The sequence below is a fragment of the Corticium candelabrum genome, chromosome 11, assembly GCF_963422355.1.
Source record: "Corticium candelabrum chromosome 11, ooCorCand1.1, whole genome shotgun sequence".
NCBI classification, from domain to species: domain Eukaryota; kingdom Metazoa; phylum Porifera; class Homoscleromorpha; order Homosclerophorida; family Plakinidae; genus Corticium; species Corticium candelabrum.
Genome location: NC_085095.1, coordinates 6,837,544 through 6,853,451, shown reverse-complemented (window position 1 = coordinate 6,853,451; position 15,908 = coordinate 6,837,544). Strand labels below are relative to the sequence as shown.

General features: G+C 41.8%; 3 protein-coding genes across 4 annotated transcripts; 2 read left to right on the top strand and 1 right to left on the bottom strand.

Moving 5' to 3' along the window:
• Positions 1-20: 20 nt before the first annotated feature.
• On the bottom strand, positions 21-2,078 carry LOC134186836 (ATP synthase subunit O, mitochondrial-like). The gene is made up of 8 exons (XM_062654905.1): positions 2,020-2,078; positions 1,915-1,962; positions 1,753-1,863; positions 1,613-1,685; positions 1,493-1,546; positions 1,328-1,440; positions 635-721; positions 21-289 (listed from the first exon to the last, which is right to left on the bottom strand). The coding sequence occupies exons 1-8, from the start codon at positions 2,038-2,040 to the stop codon at positions 176-178; spliced, it is 621 nt and encodes a 206-aa protein (XP_062510889.1). The 5' UTR covers positions 2,041-2,078; the 3' UTR covers positions 21-175.
• Positions 2,079-2,937: 859 nt separating this feature from the next.
• Positions 2,938-4,178, top strand: LOC134186835 (pituitary-specific positive transcription factor 1-like). Its single transcript, XM_062654903.1, has one exon. It carries the CDS (start codon positions 2,971-2,973, stop codon positions 3,853-3,855), a length of 885 nt encoding a protein of 294 aa, XP_062510887.1. The 5' UTR covers positions 2,938-2,970; the 3' UTR covers positions 3,856-4,178.
• Positions 4,179-6,088: 1,910 nt separating this feature from the next.
• On the top strand, positions 6,089-15,188 carry LOC134186831 (ral GTPase-activating protein subunit beta-like). 2 transcript variants are annotated; one of them, XM_062654898.1, is made up of 18 exons: positions 6,089-7,717; positions 9,759-9,904; positions 10,243-10,340; positions 10,404-10,790; positions 10,968-11,102; positions 11,160-11,326; positions 11,383-11,442; positions 11,495-11,546; positions 12,591-12,670; positions 12,729-12,827; positions 12,882-12,963; positions 13,071-13,287; positions 13,350-13,437; positions 13,498-13,586; positions 13,644-13,887; positions 13,941-14,605; positions 14,684-14,800; positions 14,859-15,188. In XM_062654898.1, exons 1-18 carry the CDS (start codon positions 6,131-6,133, stop codon positions 14,986-14,988), a joined length of 4,443 nt encoding a protein of 1,480 aa, XP_062510882.1. In that variant the 5' UTR covers positions 6,089-6,130; the 3' UTR covers positions 14,989-15,188. The 2 variants fall into 2 exon arrangements, with proteins under 2 accessions (XP_062510882.1, XP_062510883.1); XM_062654899.1 differs by lacking the exon at positions 6,089-7,717 and adding an exon at positions 8,795-8,933 and having other exon boundaries at positions 14,859-15,180.
• Positions 15,189-15,908: the final 720 nt, after the last annotated feature.

The window sequence follows — 15,908 nt, the reverse complement described above, 5'->3', positions numbered from 1 at the left end:
AGTGAGCACCGGGTTGTACAAACGGGGAAACAAAACTATAGAATTCAGTATATCTTGAAAGACTTAGCATACGCCATTGGCAGACAAGAATATAAGATGGTTACATTGATAATCTACCCAACGTAGACAACTCGTGCATAGACAAATTGAGGTATGACTCTAAGCGTGTGTTTGTCTACACAGCCTCCATCAACAAATCCCTGATTTTCTTTACCTTGGCCTTCACCGTCATGTCAATACGCTTGTCACCAATTTCTACCACCAGACCACCCAACAGAGAAGAATCAATCTAAGAATAACAAAACTAACACATTACCACTCACTGTATATATCATAATCATAACCGTAGCCTCACACATACACGTACAAACAGCAGGAATGCCAAGCAAGAAAAACCCCTGGCTTCGCATTCTCTGTATGAGAGTGTGAGGCTAGAGTAAACCTGCTACACAGTAAGGCAATCCGTTTACATAAAATGGAAAGGAAGGCTGTGGATTAGCAATATCAAGTTATGGGATGCACACAACACCTGTCCTAAGGCATCTAAACATAAATTTGCATTCAAGCATTGGCAAAATTAAAACTTGGAAGCAACACTATAAAACAAATTAGCAAGACTCCAATAACATCTCACCTTTGTTTCTAGCTTCAATGCCTGCCCTTTCTGCAGAAAACCTGACAAGGATGCCTTCAGTTCTTTCAATTCAGGTTCAGTCAGTTGCTACAAAATCACAAACAGCTAACACAATAGCAACACATATTTGTCAAACACAAAGTATAAATAGTCCTAATACACCAAACATAATTCTGAAAACTCTGCCTGATCACAATGGTCTGCATTTAATAAAACTGTTGCTGTGAGATCAGCTATCCAAGACAACAGAATTAGAAGTGTTGAACTTGTGTTCACCCAATTGTTCAGACACAAGATTTTACACAAACACAGATAAGTCACCTGTATAAACACCAGCAATTGTTTTAGTCCTGAGCATAGTATCACGACATATCACTACTACTCTTAGAAAAACTGACGCAATCATGTTTGGCAATAAAAGCTGAAATACGTAGATGTAAATATTTGCTATTACAGTAAGGGCATCAAATGCAACGATCAGCTTGAATGCAGAAGTCAACTGAAAGAATTAGCATTGTCGCAAGGTAAGAAATAAATTGGTGGCATCCCGACATAGAATCTAATCATAAACAGACTTCCAAGGAAGTTACTCCACTTGCAGTTAAAGTAACTTAACTTAAACACACTCTCGCTCAAAGCTTGACTACATTTGGGAATTATGAAATATAGCAATTATGAAAGTAAATTACTCACCTTGGCTGCAGTCACCACACACTCGACCTCTCCCCTATGTGCACTCATAATTCTGTCGTAAGCTCCTATCACTCCCAACGTTCTGCCAAGTCGATTGTTCTCAGCGAGAGCATCTTCAAAATGTCACTCTTGTTCACAATTAAAATTTCGAGTAATTTTTCTTACTGAACAGATTGACTGTTATTGGTGACGACTTCTTCAAGAGTTCTTGAAGAGTTTCTGAAAAGAAAAATTACAGAAATAATTTGGTTTTCTGTACATGTTCACATTGACAGTGTATTCTACCTTTCTTGTGGTCTCTCTTCACTATCGGATTAGTCAAATAATCGAAAAGTGATGAGTTACTCTCAATAACACTCTACAACGAATATGTAACCATTGTTGCTCGATTTGTGTTCAAAACTACAAATTCGAGGCAGCCACACCTTTACGCCTTGTAACTCCTTTTCGACCTCTTCTAGCTTCTTTTTTCTTGCAGCTGCTGAGAAGATGGCATGAGCATAGCGACCTTCAACACCAAATACTTGAATGGGCGCCTAGACAGAAAAACGTTGAAATGAAGTCTTCCCGGACATTTTCTGCCTTACCTTGACGATATCACGAAGACCCGATGACACGCCAAAACTCCTTCGTACCTAAATAAACGAGACGTTTCGGATAGAAATCAGGAAACCGCTAGCTAGTCATCTCACAAGTTTCAGAGTGGTAGCCATTTTGTACGCTCACGCACGTTATATCCGCGTTGATATCAAGAACAAACGACGCAGTCAGATGAAGGAATTAGGAATTCCCCACGAATTCATACGACTTCGCCTTTACTCAATTCAGAGGCTCCATAAATTTTACGTGGTCACGTTTTTAGTAAATTCATTCCGTGAATATGCAGCTGCAGGTCTTCAGTCCTCTCAGCACAATCCTGAGGCCTCATCCGTAGCTATAGGCTCTTATCACTAGACCTGCAGCAAAAGAAGAGCAGAGCAGTATTATTTGGTGCTTTCTTAGCTCTATTCTGAGCAAACACTGTCCCGCTAGTTTCCTACGTGCAACAAAGCTAGTGTCCAGTTAGAGCTAAGGCTTCGTTCAATCATATCAGAATCCGTTTTCGCTTTGGTTCGTTGATATAGTGAGTCTTCTCCGTAAGCGACTGAAAAGTTGGCAGTAACGACCGGATATGGCTGTAATCTAGCGCGTGTCACGGAAAGGCTTATAGCCCGAGTTATAGATTTTGTTGGAAGGAAACCGCTGCCTTCCCGCAGCCACAAGAAAATATTACCTCAAGTCATGGTTATGCATACACAAGTCAGGTCTACTGATTTTCCGTAAAGGAAGTCAGATCTCTGTTTCTAGTCTCTACTATTCGCGCAGTTTAATCAAGAGAAGATAGAAATGAGAACAAAAAGTGTGTATTAGAGTCACTTACTGGGTGTCCAGAATCCATACCCAATTAAGGCTCGTTGAAAACGTGGCATTATTCGGTAAAGTATGATGTTTATTCTACTGCTTTGCTATTGCCACCAATTTAATTGAGCCCTCCCTCCCGGAGCTGAGGACAGATCATAAAACGTTGTAGCCACTAAGCAGATTCCCTCATTCTCTGGCATTCACTGTAGAGCATCGACCACAATACAGTGTCTGAGACAGCAATGGCCACAACAGCATATCAACTACAATCATCTACAGCGGAGCACCTGGCAGCACAAACTGAGTTTGCGTGGGCTGCCATGCAGGCAGCAAACTATGGAGCACCTCCTTCTGTCATCCAAGACCCATTCAACTTGCAGCAGTTTCAGTCACCATTCTCTGCATACAACCCACTTCACTCCTCTAACATGTATGGCTACCAAGATCTACACGCCTCAACTCAGACCTACTATGACGGCAGCACCAGTGGACAGAACACCAACATCGCCAACACACGCACTAGCTGCAGTCCCATCTATTTTCCTACTATTCAGCAGCCTGTGGTAAGAAAGACCTCGGCAGCAGCTGTGCCTACTGAGAAGCCCGAGGAACTCAAACAGTTGGAGAGTTTCGCCAACGAGTTCAAAAACAAACGCCAGAAGCTCGGCTACACTCAGACACATGTAGGACATGCTCTGGTAGCCATCCATGGTACTGACTTCAGTCAGACGACAATCTGTCGTTTTGAAAATCTACAGCTGAGTTACAAAAATGCATGCAAACTGAAGCCCATTCTGGAGAAGTGGCTCAATGAAGCAGAAAAAACCTTCAAAGCTCTGGAACTAAGCGGGGAAGGAGATCCCCGAAAAAGGAAAAGGCGAACGACGATTGGAATCACTGGCAAAGATGCACTAGAGAAACAATTCCTCAGGCAGCACAAACCATCGCCAAAAGAAATCGTCAGAATTGCAAACTACTTGCAACTAGAAAAAGAAGTAGTTCGAGTGTGGTTTTGCAACAGAAGACAACGAGAGAAGAGAATTCGAAAGTCACTCTACTGGGGAAAACCAACAGGTTACAAAGCACCGGATTACAATGGAGCTTCAATGGGTCATGCTTGTGGATAAGAAGAATACTGCTTCAAGTGTTACAGACTATATACATTTACGATTATTCATCAGTTCTCTAGTACAAGCAGCCGTACAGTGTTAAGCTGTCTTCAGGAACAAGAGCTCTGTAGATATAGAAATGACATAGAATGACCTTGTGATTATAAGATGTTTATCTCAAATGAACTCTAACTTCGCTACTTTCCACAGTATCTGTATTCGCTGATATATATTTTTGGTCAGTTTACAAACAGTGCTATCCATTTATGACGTGAACGGTCGTCTACATACACTATTGTCAAGCCCTATTTGCACAAGTCCAACTAAATATATGTGCACCGTGCTCATAATCAAGTCGTTTCAAATTACAGCAAGATTGTGTCCAGACCAGCTGCATGTATCCTATCCATAGAACAGACACCCACAACAAAGCAGTCGATTGATAACAATACATAAAAATAATCAACAAAATTTTTAGTGTGTGACAGTCTTAAATATATAATCCAGTTAAATAGGAAGAGCTCAGAAGACCCTCGCCCATCTGACTCATTCCAAATTTAGTCAACAATCAACTTCCTTATGTTCCTGACCAAGCCTTTACCTTGTTGCCGAAATATGATTATCTAAGTGATGTAAATTGGCAGATGGACAACAATAACCAAGAATGCAGGTGAAACTGCTGTGCCACGTATGCCACACCACACACATTCTGAACACAATCAGACCTACAGGCATTTTAATTTGTAATGAGCAATTGCGACACAAAATGAATGCAGCAATGGTTATTAGAACTATAAAGTGATTGACGTCATACAGATTCGCTGTCAACCAACTTCTGCACGTTCCGTTCATATTATACAAAGTCATGTCTTGTGACAACTTCAAAATCTGATTAGAAAATTAGAAGTCTATTCTGCATAATCGAGCTGCCATATTGCTAGAGGACAGCTTGTGTGTTCCACAATAAAAGTTTATAAAATCATCGTACATGTACAGACTATGTAGATATGTAAAAATTGCAACAGTGGATTGTGACCACGTGTTAGTTCTTATCAACAATAAATAATCTCGACAAAGTCGTTCCCATTGATATTGACATAACTTCTGTTTAAAACAAGATTGTGAAATAATACCCAAAGCTCTTACAATAATATATTGACAGTATTCATGGACTAGAAATAGAACTCTTATATATCTTGTCACACAGCTGACAGTCCAAGACTCTACTACATGTCTACCAATCTGATGTTCCATTCATCATATATGGAGCCTGATTAGCTATCAGTCTCTCATGTTACTACAGAGTAGAAAATCAAACAAACATGCTCTTCCTCCTGTAAGGTACCCCGCCTAATGTATGTGAGATGAATGCACAGACCACCACCATATAATAAGACAATAAATAGCAACTAGATACTCTATACTAGTAACTAAGCTAAACAAAGATGCTCAACCTAACAACCTATGATGTCATTTTCCACAAACATGCAGACAACTCTGTGTTGTCCAACAGAACAATGAGAACTACAATTACCATTTAGTTTCTGTATATTAGTAAACTGCTGAGCATGCATGCTTGTCCATGCCGCTATGCAATATAGGTCAGGTCTTATCATAAAAACACAAAGAAAACAAGTGCACACAAAGAATAAGAAGCCAGGTCTGACAATTTAGATACAACCACAACCTATCACACCTTGCTCCAAGAAAAAGCAAAATGAAATTAACCCTCTAATGCAAAATTACCACACCTAAGGTAGAAACATCTGACATAGATCTACTTCCTGAATAGATGTTGCTACAACACACGACAAGCTAGTTTACCACATTCTCATCTGTCTACATGTACATCTCTCAACTGTCAACATCGCATTTTACATTTGCATTTTCAGGTGTTTTTATATATTAGTTCAGCAGCTGGTCATGTCTAAATAGTTTTTGTTCAAGTTATTGATATAATTATAACATTAATATTAATTGTAATACTAGTATTTTATACTTGATGGTATTTTACATCAGACGGCTGAGCTGAGTTTCAGTAGCTAGTTACAGAATCTTCCATCACAGCCATCTGTTACGAACAAACTATTCCCCGTTCGATATAAGTAGCTATAGCAATATGAATTTCACTATAGTTACTTGTCCGTACTTTAACAAAACTTAAATATCGGCACGCATATGCTTATCCGGGATCCAGTCACAACAGGCTAAAAAGCGCATGCGCTTATCCTACGGTCTCACAATGTACGCGAATTGGATTTCTCTCACCGATGATCTACAGAGCGACCACAGCATGCCATCGTCTGTTCTGAATAGCTTCGGGCACGGCACAAGTACGGCAGTCGTATTGACCGTCGTGAAGTCTCTGCAACAGCAACATGATGCAGAACGCATTAACAAGACAGCCGATCTGTTGTTCGGAGTGCAACTTGAGACAGACAGGGATGTTCAATGGACAATGGAAGTGCTAGGTTTTGGACTGACTTTACCATTGGAAGAAGAGGCGACCCTCAGGGCATGCATTGATATCTACAAAGACTGGTTGTCTCCCCTAATTGGTCAGCCTGTGCATTCTGTCCCAAAGCCAGTGTTGGAAAGTCCCGAGCTGTATGCTCAAAAGATTATCAACCAGTATTCTGCCGTGTTTTCTCCAAGGAAAGGGCACTTGGGCAACGCGTCCGGCATTCGTCTTCATGCCACCTTGTGTCGTCAAGTTCTTGCCACCGTACACACTCTGGCATGTAAAGGCACGCTCTCTCAGTTAACGTGGGAGTGTATTCTCAAATTCATGCTCAATGTGTGTCATCGTGTGTTGGCTCCACCAACCAAACCAGCCGGATTCGCCGAGCATCTAGCCGATCGTCTGATAGCTACTCTGTTTGATGTGTTTCTTCGTTCGTGTGAGCACTGTTTTCCATCGCCGCCATTTTGGCTTACTCTGCAAGAGATGTGTTGTATGTGGCGGCATCACCATCAAGTGGTAGAACAGTGGAGTAAAACAGTCGTCGAACTGACTCTGAATGTCATTCAGATTCTCTACGGTCCATCGTATGGGCGTAAACTAAAACTTATTACCGAGGATGATGAACATGTTTCATTGAGTAAAATGGCTAACGATTGTATCACTCAGTGCTGGTTTCGAATGCTACACACACTTGGCAATCTTGTTGATCTTTCACATCCTGACGTCATTGCCAGTATGCCTGCCTTTCTTGAAGAGGCACAACGAAAAGAGGATACCCTTGCTCTTCGTGACCACGTGTGTCTTCGTCATCTTCCAAGGATCTTCTTTAAAGCCATGAGAGGCTTGGCAGCTAACATAGATGCATTTCTAACAATTGGTACTTCAGAAGAAATCTGTTCCCCTACTGATCCCGTGTCGCCGACAAAGAACCAGCCAGGATTAGGAACACCGACCAAATCAAAGCTTGTAAAGCGAAGTACAACTGGATCACTTTCTGTTTCTGAACAGAACAGGAATGTCCAAACTGGCAATCAATTTTTATCACCACAGTTTCCTACTGTAGAGTTTTCTCGGCCTGATGGTAACAGCCTTCTCCATCTGTTTGGCAAGTGGTTATTTGAGGCAACCATTACTACTGTACCAGAAACAGAAACAACCAAGCCTCGTCTAACAAGAAGCTTGACGGGAAAACCAAGTTTGACGAAACGAGATTCTGCTACTGACTTGCTGACAGTTCTACATGATTTAACACATCACGATGATGCCATCTCAAGTGCTACTTTTGAAGCCGGTAGAGCAGAAGCATTTGGAGCTCTTTGCCGCATCTTTTGTAAACAGAAGTGTGCAGTTCCGTTCAATCCTGTCTACCTGGCTAGGTTTTACCATGCAATAGCACATGGTCTCCAGTATAACAAAGTATGTTTTTGTATGCACGCTTTGTCTGTCTGCCTGTTTGTGTGTTGGCTATCTGTCAGTTGGTGTGTCTGTCTGTCATAATTCATATATTTCATAGATTGCAAGTAATACACTTTTCCTACGATAGCTGATAACTACTGGTTATGTGTAATCTCAGAGGGTTGCTTAAACTAACTGTCTCTCTATTGTCTGTAGTTCAATTTATCTGTCTGTGTGGGAGATGTACTTTGTATTGATCGCCACACAACAGATGTTATATTTTAAAGAAACATTGTGAACAAGCTACATTCAGATAGCTACTATCTGTTTGTAGGTACAAACATAGATACATACACGTATTATGTTAACACACACACACACACCACACACACACACACACACACACACACACACACACACACACACACACACACACACACACACTGTAATTTGGTTTGGTTTAGGTAATTTTGGTATTATGCTAGTAGTTGAGTAGTATGTTGCAAGACTGGAACAGTGAACTTGATTCAAGTGTGTGGAGCGGTGGAACTAATATCTCACATATGCAGATGTGACATTGATGTATGGATATTGGCTACCACACTTGGGTGTATAGTTCTCTGTGGCTATAGTGACAAGATGTGAAATTGTTTTAGAGTGATTATTACATTAGTTTTGTATAAAGCTAGATAACATACCAGGAATCACTACCAATGAGTTGTTTATTTTGACAATTACTAGGGACTGTGTCCCTATGACTTACTGGTAGTTACAGTTGCTTGTGTCGTATTTGTGACATTTTCTTTCTCTATCTTGATATTTGAACTATGAGTTCCTATTAACTTCCTAACATGTGCTGACATCATTTTGTACAGCAAGTGGCTTAAAATGATGTCATCATTCGTGGCAATGGTGTTATGATTTATTGTTCTCTCGGTTGCTCTTTATTCACCACATTACTTTAACTCTGGAAACTCTGTCAGAGACTGTGGTGTCCTGTGCGTGACCTTTGCACATGACCCTGTCATCCTTGTGGTGCAAAGGCTTCTGCAGTTTACCAATGGCTTTGTACTAGGGTGGTCGATAGGGATCGTTGTAGATGGTCTCGGTTTAGTCAAGTCCATTTGGAAGTTCCAGAATGATGTGAAGTGCCAAGTTGGATACTAAGCCTAAATCGAGTCATTTTGTGGGTGTCTACTAAAATACTCTGCAATTATGACTTTGCAGCATGTTCTACGTAAGTTTAAATCTTGTGGATGTCCACTTGGTGGGTATGATATCAGGTGTATGCCCGCTTTCAGTGTCAGTGGAAGTCAAACATCATGGCTCCAGCTGTTGTCAGGGATTAAGACGTTAATTAATAAAAAGGGTACATGTACACCTTGCATGCAAAGCTTTGTGTGCTAGCTGAATGTTGATAAACTTGATTTGTTTTGGATATTGTATCTCATGAGGAATAGAATGTGTTGAACAAGTTATAGAAGAATCGATTAGAGATATAATGAGTAATGCCTTTGTAGTGTTAGTATATACTAAGTTGATTCGTAAGAAGCCATTAGTTAATTAGACAATAGTTTGAAATTAACAGCAAGTAGTCAACACATGCTTAAAGTTCATAGTTTCTTAATTCTGTTGTCACAAGGATGTCGAGTTTTGGTATCTCATTTTTTTGTGATGTGACACTGCAGTTGAAATTTACTTGCTGTGATCCCACCTAGTTTGCTGTCGCACTGTCCAGTAGTAAGACATGTATAAGCAACACATCTACTTTTAAGTAGGCATGGACATCCCTCTAGTGTCCTACAGCTGGACTGTGTCCTCTGATAAGTCATTAAACGTCATATAATCTGTTGTTAAAGTGGGTATTAGAGACTGGCAGAGTGTTTGGCTTATTGATGGCAAATATGTTGTCATCATTTTTATTGCTTATTTAAACTACTGTTATATATTATATGACCTTAGTTCATGTAATGTGGATACTGTTACTCTACCTGTTGCTGTGGTGTATCATGGTTCGTTGCTGTTTTGTGTGTAACTCTGCTGCCTTTACTATTTGCTGTAGGAGACATGCACTGGTCAAGTACTGACGAGCATCCTCATGAATTCGACATCATTGTTCCAAAATGATTTGGTTGGTGTTCATGTCTTGTTGCCACACTTTGTCTCGGCTTTGGAGATCGTTTTGCCTGTGAAGAAACATGAATTTCGGTAAATATAGACGAATCCATTATTTCTGTACCACTCGGCTGTACCTATGTGGTCTACACTGTGCAGTTAGCTTTCTGCCTGCTGTCTGTTTGTCTCTGTTCGTTTTTAGTGTGGCTGTTGATCTATGATCTATTGGTATATATGACCAGCTGTTCCTGTGTGTTTGTTCATCTGTCAATTGCCATAGTTGTCTGTCTGCGTGTCTTGTCTGTCCATTTAATCTGCTCATCCGTCGGTCCTTCTACCTTCTCCTCCTCCTCCTTCTCCTCCTCCTCCTTCTCTCATTTGTCTGTGTATTTATGTATCTATACTCTTGTCGTACAGTAGTGTATGGATAGATTTGCAATGCCACAACATGATCTCAGGCGATCGTGCATCAGGCTTACATTGTCAATCATTATGTTGCCACATCACTTCAGGGAATTGCCCATAGCAGGTCGGACAACTGTTGGGGTGATGATTATGTGCCAACTGTTCTAACAGGCATTGGATTTTCTAGATGTCACTCAACCTGCAGCAGACCCAGACAGTACATTTCAGCAGTTGTCACAAACGTATACATTTCTTTCATTCCACGAACGTCTGGCAGCCCTGCTGTTCAGTGCTTTGAGAATCGAACAGGACCCAGGCAACATTCACTTGCTTCTCTGCAGCGTTCAACTTCTTGTTCAAGACGCAGCCACGTTTGAAGCTTTGAGTAGAAAAGCAGAGGCTGCAAGTTCGACGTCTACTTCAGATAAACAACCTCTTCCTAAAGTGGCGAGTGATACTCATGTGACAGCTGATGGTGAGTTTGCAATCCCAAAGATTTCTGATGATGCCATTTCTGAGGGATCAGGTACACCGTTACGATTAAGGAGGGGACACAGGAGTGCCAAGGGTTGGGGTAGGTCATTTTCATTACCTAACAGATGAATTGATATACACACAGGCAAACAGACAGGCAGGCACACAGGCATGTAAGCATGCAGGCAGGCAGGCAGAGTAACCAGTCTGATTAGTGATTTGACTTACAGTTTTGTCCTCCGATTGTCACTGTAACTCTCAAGCCGTGTTGTGTCAGATGCAGCTGGTTTATTTGTTCGTGCTTGTCGTGATATCCCACAGCGTTTCCTTCATCCAAAGACGGACCTGAGTGTAACACTGTCGGTGCTTGAATTGTTAGCAAGTCTTGCTCAGCTGGATATTCCTACTGTTGGTATGGTCTCTAATGTGTAGTCTTGAACATACAGTAGTTGGTGTTATATGCCCACAGATCCCAGTGAATGGCAGTTCACAGTCAAGTGGTTGTGTGATTATATTGCGACTCTAGTTGGACAGCCACGTCCCTCACACATCCGCGACCTTCACTCGATGATAGTTGCAGCATATCAGTGTTTACAAGCATGGATCATGGCCAAGCATAGAGTGCTGTGTGAAAAGGTCAGTTGACATGACAATAGTTTCCCTACGTCTATCATAATTCGTACGATGTGTAGGATTCTTTGCATCATGTGCTGGAGGTGATCGAATTAGGCCTTTCAGGATCAAAATCAGAAGTGTGTTAGCGTTCAAGGTCGCTGCTGTTTCTCTAACTTTGTGTTTGTATAGCATCTACCATCAGATACTGGTGATGGCGATGGCCCTAAACGACAGCTCAAAGGTTTGACTTTTACCCACTTAAGCAAATAAGATAGAATTAACTTTACATTTGAAAGAGTTCTAACCTTGATCTCCAAACACAACCCTGTGCCAAATTGGCAAAGACATGTAATAAAGTATGTAAAAGGATGAATCGTCTGTGAGTATGATGCTAGTATGATGTGGTGGCACCATCATGGTGGCACATTGCATTCCACTAGAACAGGATGAATTTCGGTTCCAATGTAATGCAACAATCCGCCGACAGGCTTTCGAACAAGTCAGTTGGGGGTATGCAAATTATAGCAATGACACCACAAAACTGGAACAACCACTGAAGTGGAACCAGTCGGTCTCATTGCTTGTAGAAGGCAGTGGCATTTCTCTGATGGTTTAATTGCACGAATATATTTGAACTCACATTTCTTCGTGTTTTCATCTCTGCTTCGATAGTACAAAGCCAAAATGAGGTCCATTTTAAATACTTGCACATGGTAACAAGTTATGTGAACCCAGAATTACAGAGACTCATACAGTTTCTGGGTATGCAAACGGACTTTATACGCAGTGACTCTATCACTTTCCATGATATAGGAACACTACTCACTTCCAGTTTCTTACATTTACTGTGTTGTTTGTAAGTTGAGTACTGTGAAGTTAGTGTGTACTGCTCATACAGACTTGGAACTGAATTTCTTCGGTTTTCCTAACCTAGCACTGTAGTAAGCTGATTCACAATTTTACTCTTCACCATACCAAATCAGTCACTCATCATTTGTTGAATACACACAAGCTTATTGATTCATTGCACCTTGAATTTGATCCTTGTAAGTTGGAAGTTTCATTCCCACCATTTTAACTTGAACTACAGCAAGTTGTCATTTTCAGTCTTTCTATTACATGTACTGTACCATCAAGTATGTGACATATGAATTGAATGTTTTGTGAGGGTGCAAAGAGCAGTAAAGTTTGAAATGGGTGTCGCTAACAGCATGCAATCTGTATGGTAGCCTCTTCATGTAAGAGTACATGATTATTGCTGATGGTTAGTGTTTGTATTGTTCAGGTGAGAAGGAAAGGCACCCTGTATCCATACGAGTGCGAGAAGCAGCGGAAGTATTGTTCTTCTGTATCACTGAGCATTTGGTATAAAGAACGATGTTTTATTGAGGTGCCTCTAAGCGTCTTATGTGACTTTGTTCAGGGATCATTCCCATCTCCTTGTGGCCCTGCTGTGGCCTCTTGCCAAGTGACTGAAACAGAGATGTTGGCTCTCGCAGCTGCAGCGGATCCATCAGCCAAAGTATTGTTGTTCCTTTTGATTGAACTGCCTTTTGAAGTTAGAAATATTTTATAGAATGCAACGCTCCGCTACTTTGTACTTGACAGCAGTACAGTCATTGGAGTACTAGAACACAGCATTAGTCCACATTCTGATAGTTAGTCCATCTTGTTAGCTTTAGTTTCTTTTCCTGATTGTTTGCTGGTGTGTCCTTCTTGGACTACACCTGTGGACGTACTGATAATCTGCTATTGTGTTCTGTAGCTAGTCCTCCTACTGTTACTATCCTTTCACGAACTCCAGCTGGCAAGAGATGCTGGACTATGCAGCTTAGACACTGGCCACGGAGTGCAGGAGCTCAAGCCAATGATCATTTAAAGCCAGTCAAAGGTCCAGACCCAAAATCTGATGAAGCAATAGAGCCAACAATTCTCAAACAGTTCTGGCCAGAAGCAGCTGACTCAATAGAGCCTATTAAAGCGTACGAAACATTCAATATTGTAGCAATTGGCCTTTTGGAATAAAACGTTGTATATGCTGTAGTGACTACAGCATCCCATCTCTTGATCAGATTTTAGACTCCCGAACTGAAGTGGAGCAGGCTAAACTTCATGATGCTGTCAAGAAGCAGGCAAGTTTCTGTGCATGTCTGAAAGTGATTGCACTTAGATGGAACTGGTTGTTTGCACAGGCAACTGCTGAAGCAGATGCATTGACGAAACATCATCAGTCTGGAGATATTAAATCTTCCATGCAAGCTACAAGAGTTGACCCTCCACCGTGAGTTTCTAACGCTTGTCATTGTGGCTGTGCTGCTGGATAAGGTTGCTGTTGTAGCTGTTGTGCGTCTTTTCAAACATCGAGACTATTCTTGTCTCATCTTGGTGTTCTGTCCTTGGAAAATCTGCAGGCTGCTGCTTATCGACCACAGCCGGCATTAGTTTCTCTTGATAACACAACTCCTGCATTAGCTGCTGCTTTACATGATCTTGACTCGATGCCGACAAGAAACACTGAGAATGTCTACGTGCTCTATGTTCGCACTGGACAGTCCAAACTAACGGATATCTTTAGAAATAAGGTAAACGTGAGTCCAATGAACACATATTGCTGTTTGCTGATTTTTGTTTGCAGGGCACTCTTCGTTCGCCACCATTCCATGAGTTTCTATTGTCTCTTGGTTGGCCTGTTGATATTCTGTCGCACCCTGGATGGAAAGGGCCATTCTCATCTCCTCGATTTAAATTCTGCAAATTAAATCCAACGCCGTATTATGCAGATATCACTGTGGAGATGTTGTTTGTTGTTCCATCATTACAGCCGCAGGTACCATTCCTTCTAGACAGCTGCACACCTGTAGCCACAGTTGGCTCACCCAAATTGCCATCAGTTCAGAATATAACAGATGGAGTTGAACTTAAAGAAGAACTGACTCTATCAAATTCAGATAGAGTTTCACACTCTGCTCCAACCAGTCCTACTGATCTAGCTGGTCGACGAGCCCACACTGTTACACAAACACCACCAAATCGACTAGGCCTGAAGAGACCAGGAACACGGCCTACAAATTCAGCATCATCTGATCTTGCTTTGGGTGTAGTGTGGCTAGAGAGGTTTGAAGATTATGAGACATTTCCATTAGAAGACTTCAGCCATGCCATGAATATGCTGGATAATCCCAATGCAAGCACATCAAGCAGTATTCAGTTAAGCAAGCATGGAGTAGATTGCGTAGTCATTTTCATCCATCCACTCAACACAGGTCTCTATCGCATAAAAGTTGCCTCCACATTGAATAGGTACGTTCGTCTTTTGAGGTGCTATGTTTAGTTATATTTATTTCTCATTGCTACTTTTTTATGCTTCTTGACCTGTAGGGGTAACTGTGGTGGCCCTCTGTTGGATGGAATGGCTGTGAGTCGTCGTGTGTTGGGTCTCTTGGTCAGGCAAACTGTTATCAATATAACTCGACGGAGGAGATTGGACACTGACAGGTTACCACCAGGAGATAGTCACAATGAAATGTGTCTTATCTGTTGCCTTTACTTGCAGCTGTGTTCCTCCTCATGTGCCACGGAAGAGGAAGATTGAAGAAATGACCACTCAGTTTGAACAAAAATATACAATTCCTCAATTTTTTGACAGTCTATTTGCCCATGCATATACCGCTTCTCATGAATAGAGATATCAACTGCAACACCAGGGGACCACATTAGTCCAATGCTGTGCAGGTTATGCATCTTTGTTGTTACATATTGATGATGTGGTTCCTGACTGATAATAATAATAGGCTACCACTCCATGGTTTGGGGGTTCAAACCCCAGTGACGACAGTAAATTGTGAAACTTGTCTGTCTTTCTTTCTCATGTTTCTCTAGCTTTATCCATGAGACTATGACTCGTTTCAGTCGTTGGGGAGTTTCTGTGGTCTGGCGAACGGTCCGTTGACAATGACGTCCAGTGCTTTCCTGGTGGGCGTTGATATCCACTAGGCGTGCTGTATCGAGTACGCGGTCACCGTAATGCCTGCAATCTATATCGAATTGGCTAGTCATTGATCGCCGTATGGACTACACGGAAACATGTACCCCGCTGGGCTCACCTGCCAGGTTGGTGGGCGCCCAGATGGGGGTAAAGACCCCACTTGCCGATTATGGAGGGGCATAACGACACATACACTGCCGTGGCTTAGTGGTTAGCGACAATGGCTACCACTCCATGGTTTTGGGGGTTCAAACCCCAGTGACGACAGTAAATTATGAAACTTGTCTGTCTTTCTTTCTCATGTTTCTCTAGCTTTATCCATGAGACTATGACTCGTTTCAGTTGTTGGGGAGTTGCTGTGGTCTGGCGAACGGTCCGTTGACGATGACGTTCAGTGCTTTCCTGGAGGTCATTGATATCCACTAGGCGTGCTGTCCCAATGTTTACGGTCACCGTAATGCCTGCAGTCTATATCGAATTGGCTAGTCATTGATCGCCGTATGGACTGCACGGAAACATGTACCCTGCTGGGCTCACCTGCTGGGTTGGTGAGCGCCCAGATGGGGGTAAAGACCCTACTTGCCCATCATGGAAGGGCATAACAACATACAAATGATT

Bases quoted from the DNA above. Each gene is read 5' to 3' on its own strand.
- LOC134186831 (XM_062654898.1), top strand. From the start codon at position 6,131: ATGCCATCGTCTGTTCTGAATAGCTTCGGGCACGGCACAAGTACGGCA. The intron at 11,103-11,159 runs GTATGGTCTCTA...ATATGCCCACAG, and splicing joins GCTGGATATTCCTACTGTTG to ATCCCAGTGAATGGCAGTTC. The intron at 11,327-11,382 runs GTCAGTTGACAT...TACGATGTGTAG, and splicing joins ATAGAGTGCTGTGTGAAAAG to GATTCTTTGCATCATGTGCT.
- LOC134186836 (XM_062654905.1), bottom strand. From the start codon at position 2,040: ATGGCTACCACTCTGAAACTT. The intron at 1,441-1,492 runs GTAAGAAAAATT...GACATTTTGAAG, and splicing joins AATAACAGTCAATCTGTTCA to ATGCTCTCGCTGAGAACAAT. The intron at 722-1,327 runs GTGAGTAATTTA...GTGATTTTGTAG, and splicing joins GTGTGGTGACTGCAGCCAAG to CAACTGACTGAACCTGAATT.
- LOC134186835 (XM_062654903.1), top strand. From the start codon at position 2,971: ATGGCCACAACAGCATATCAACTACAATCATCTACAGCGGAGCACCTG.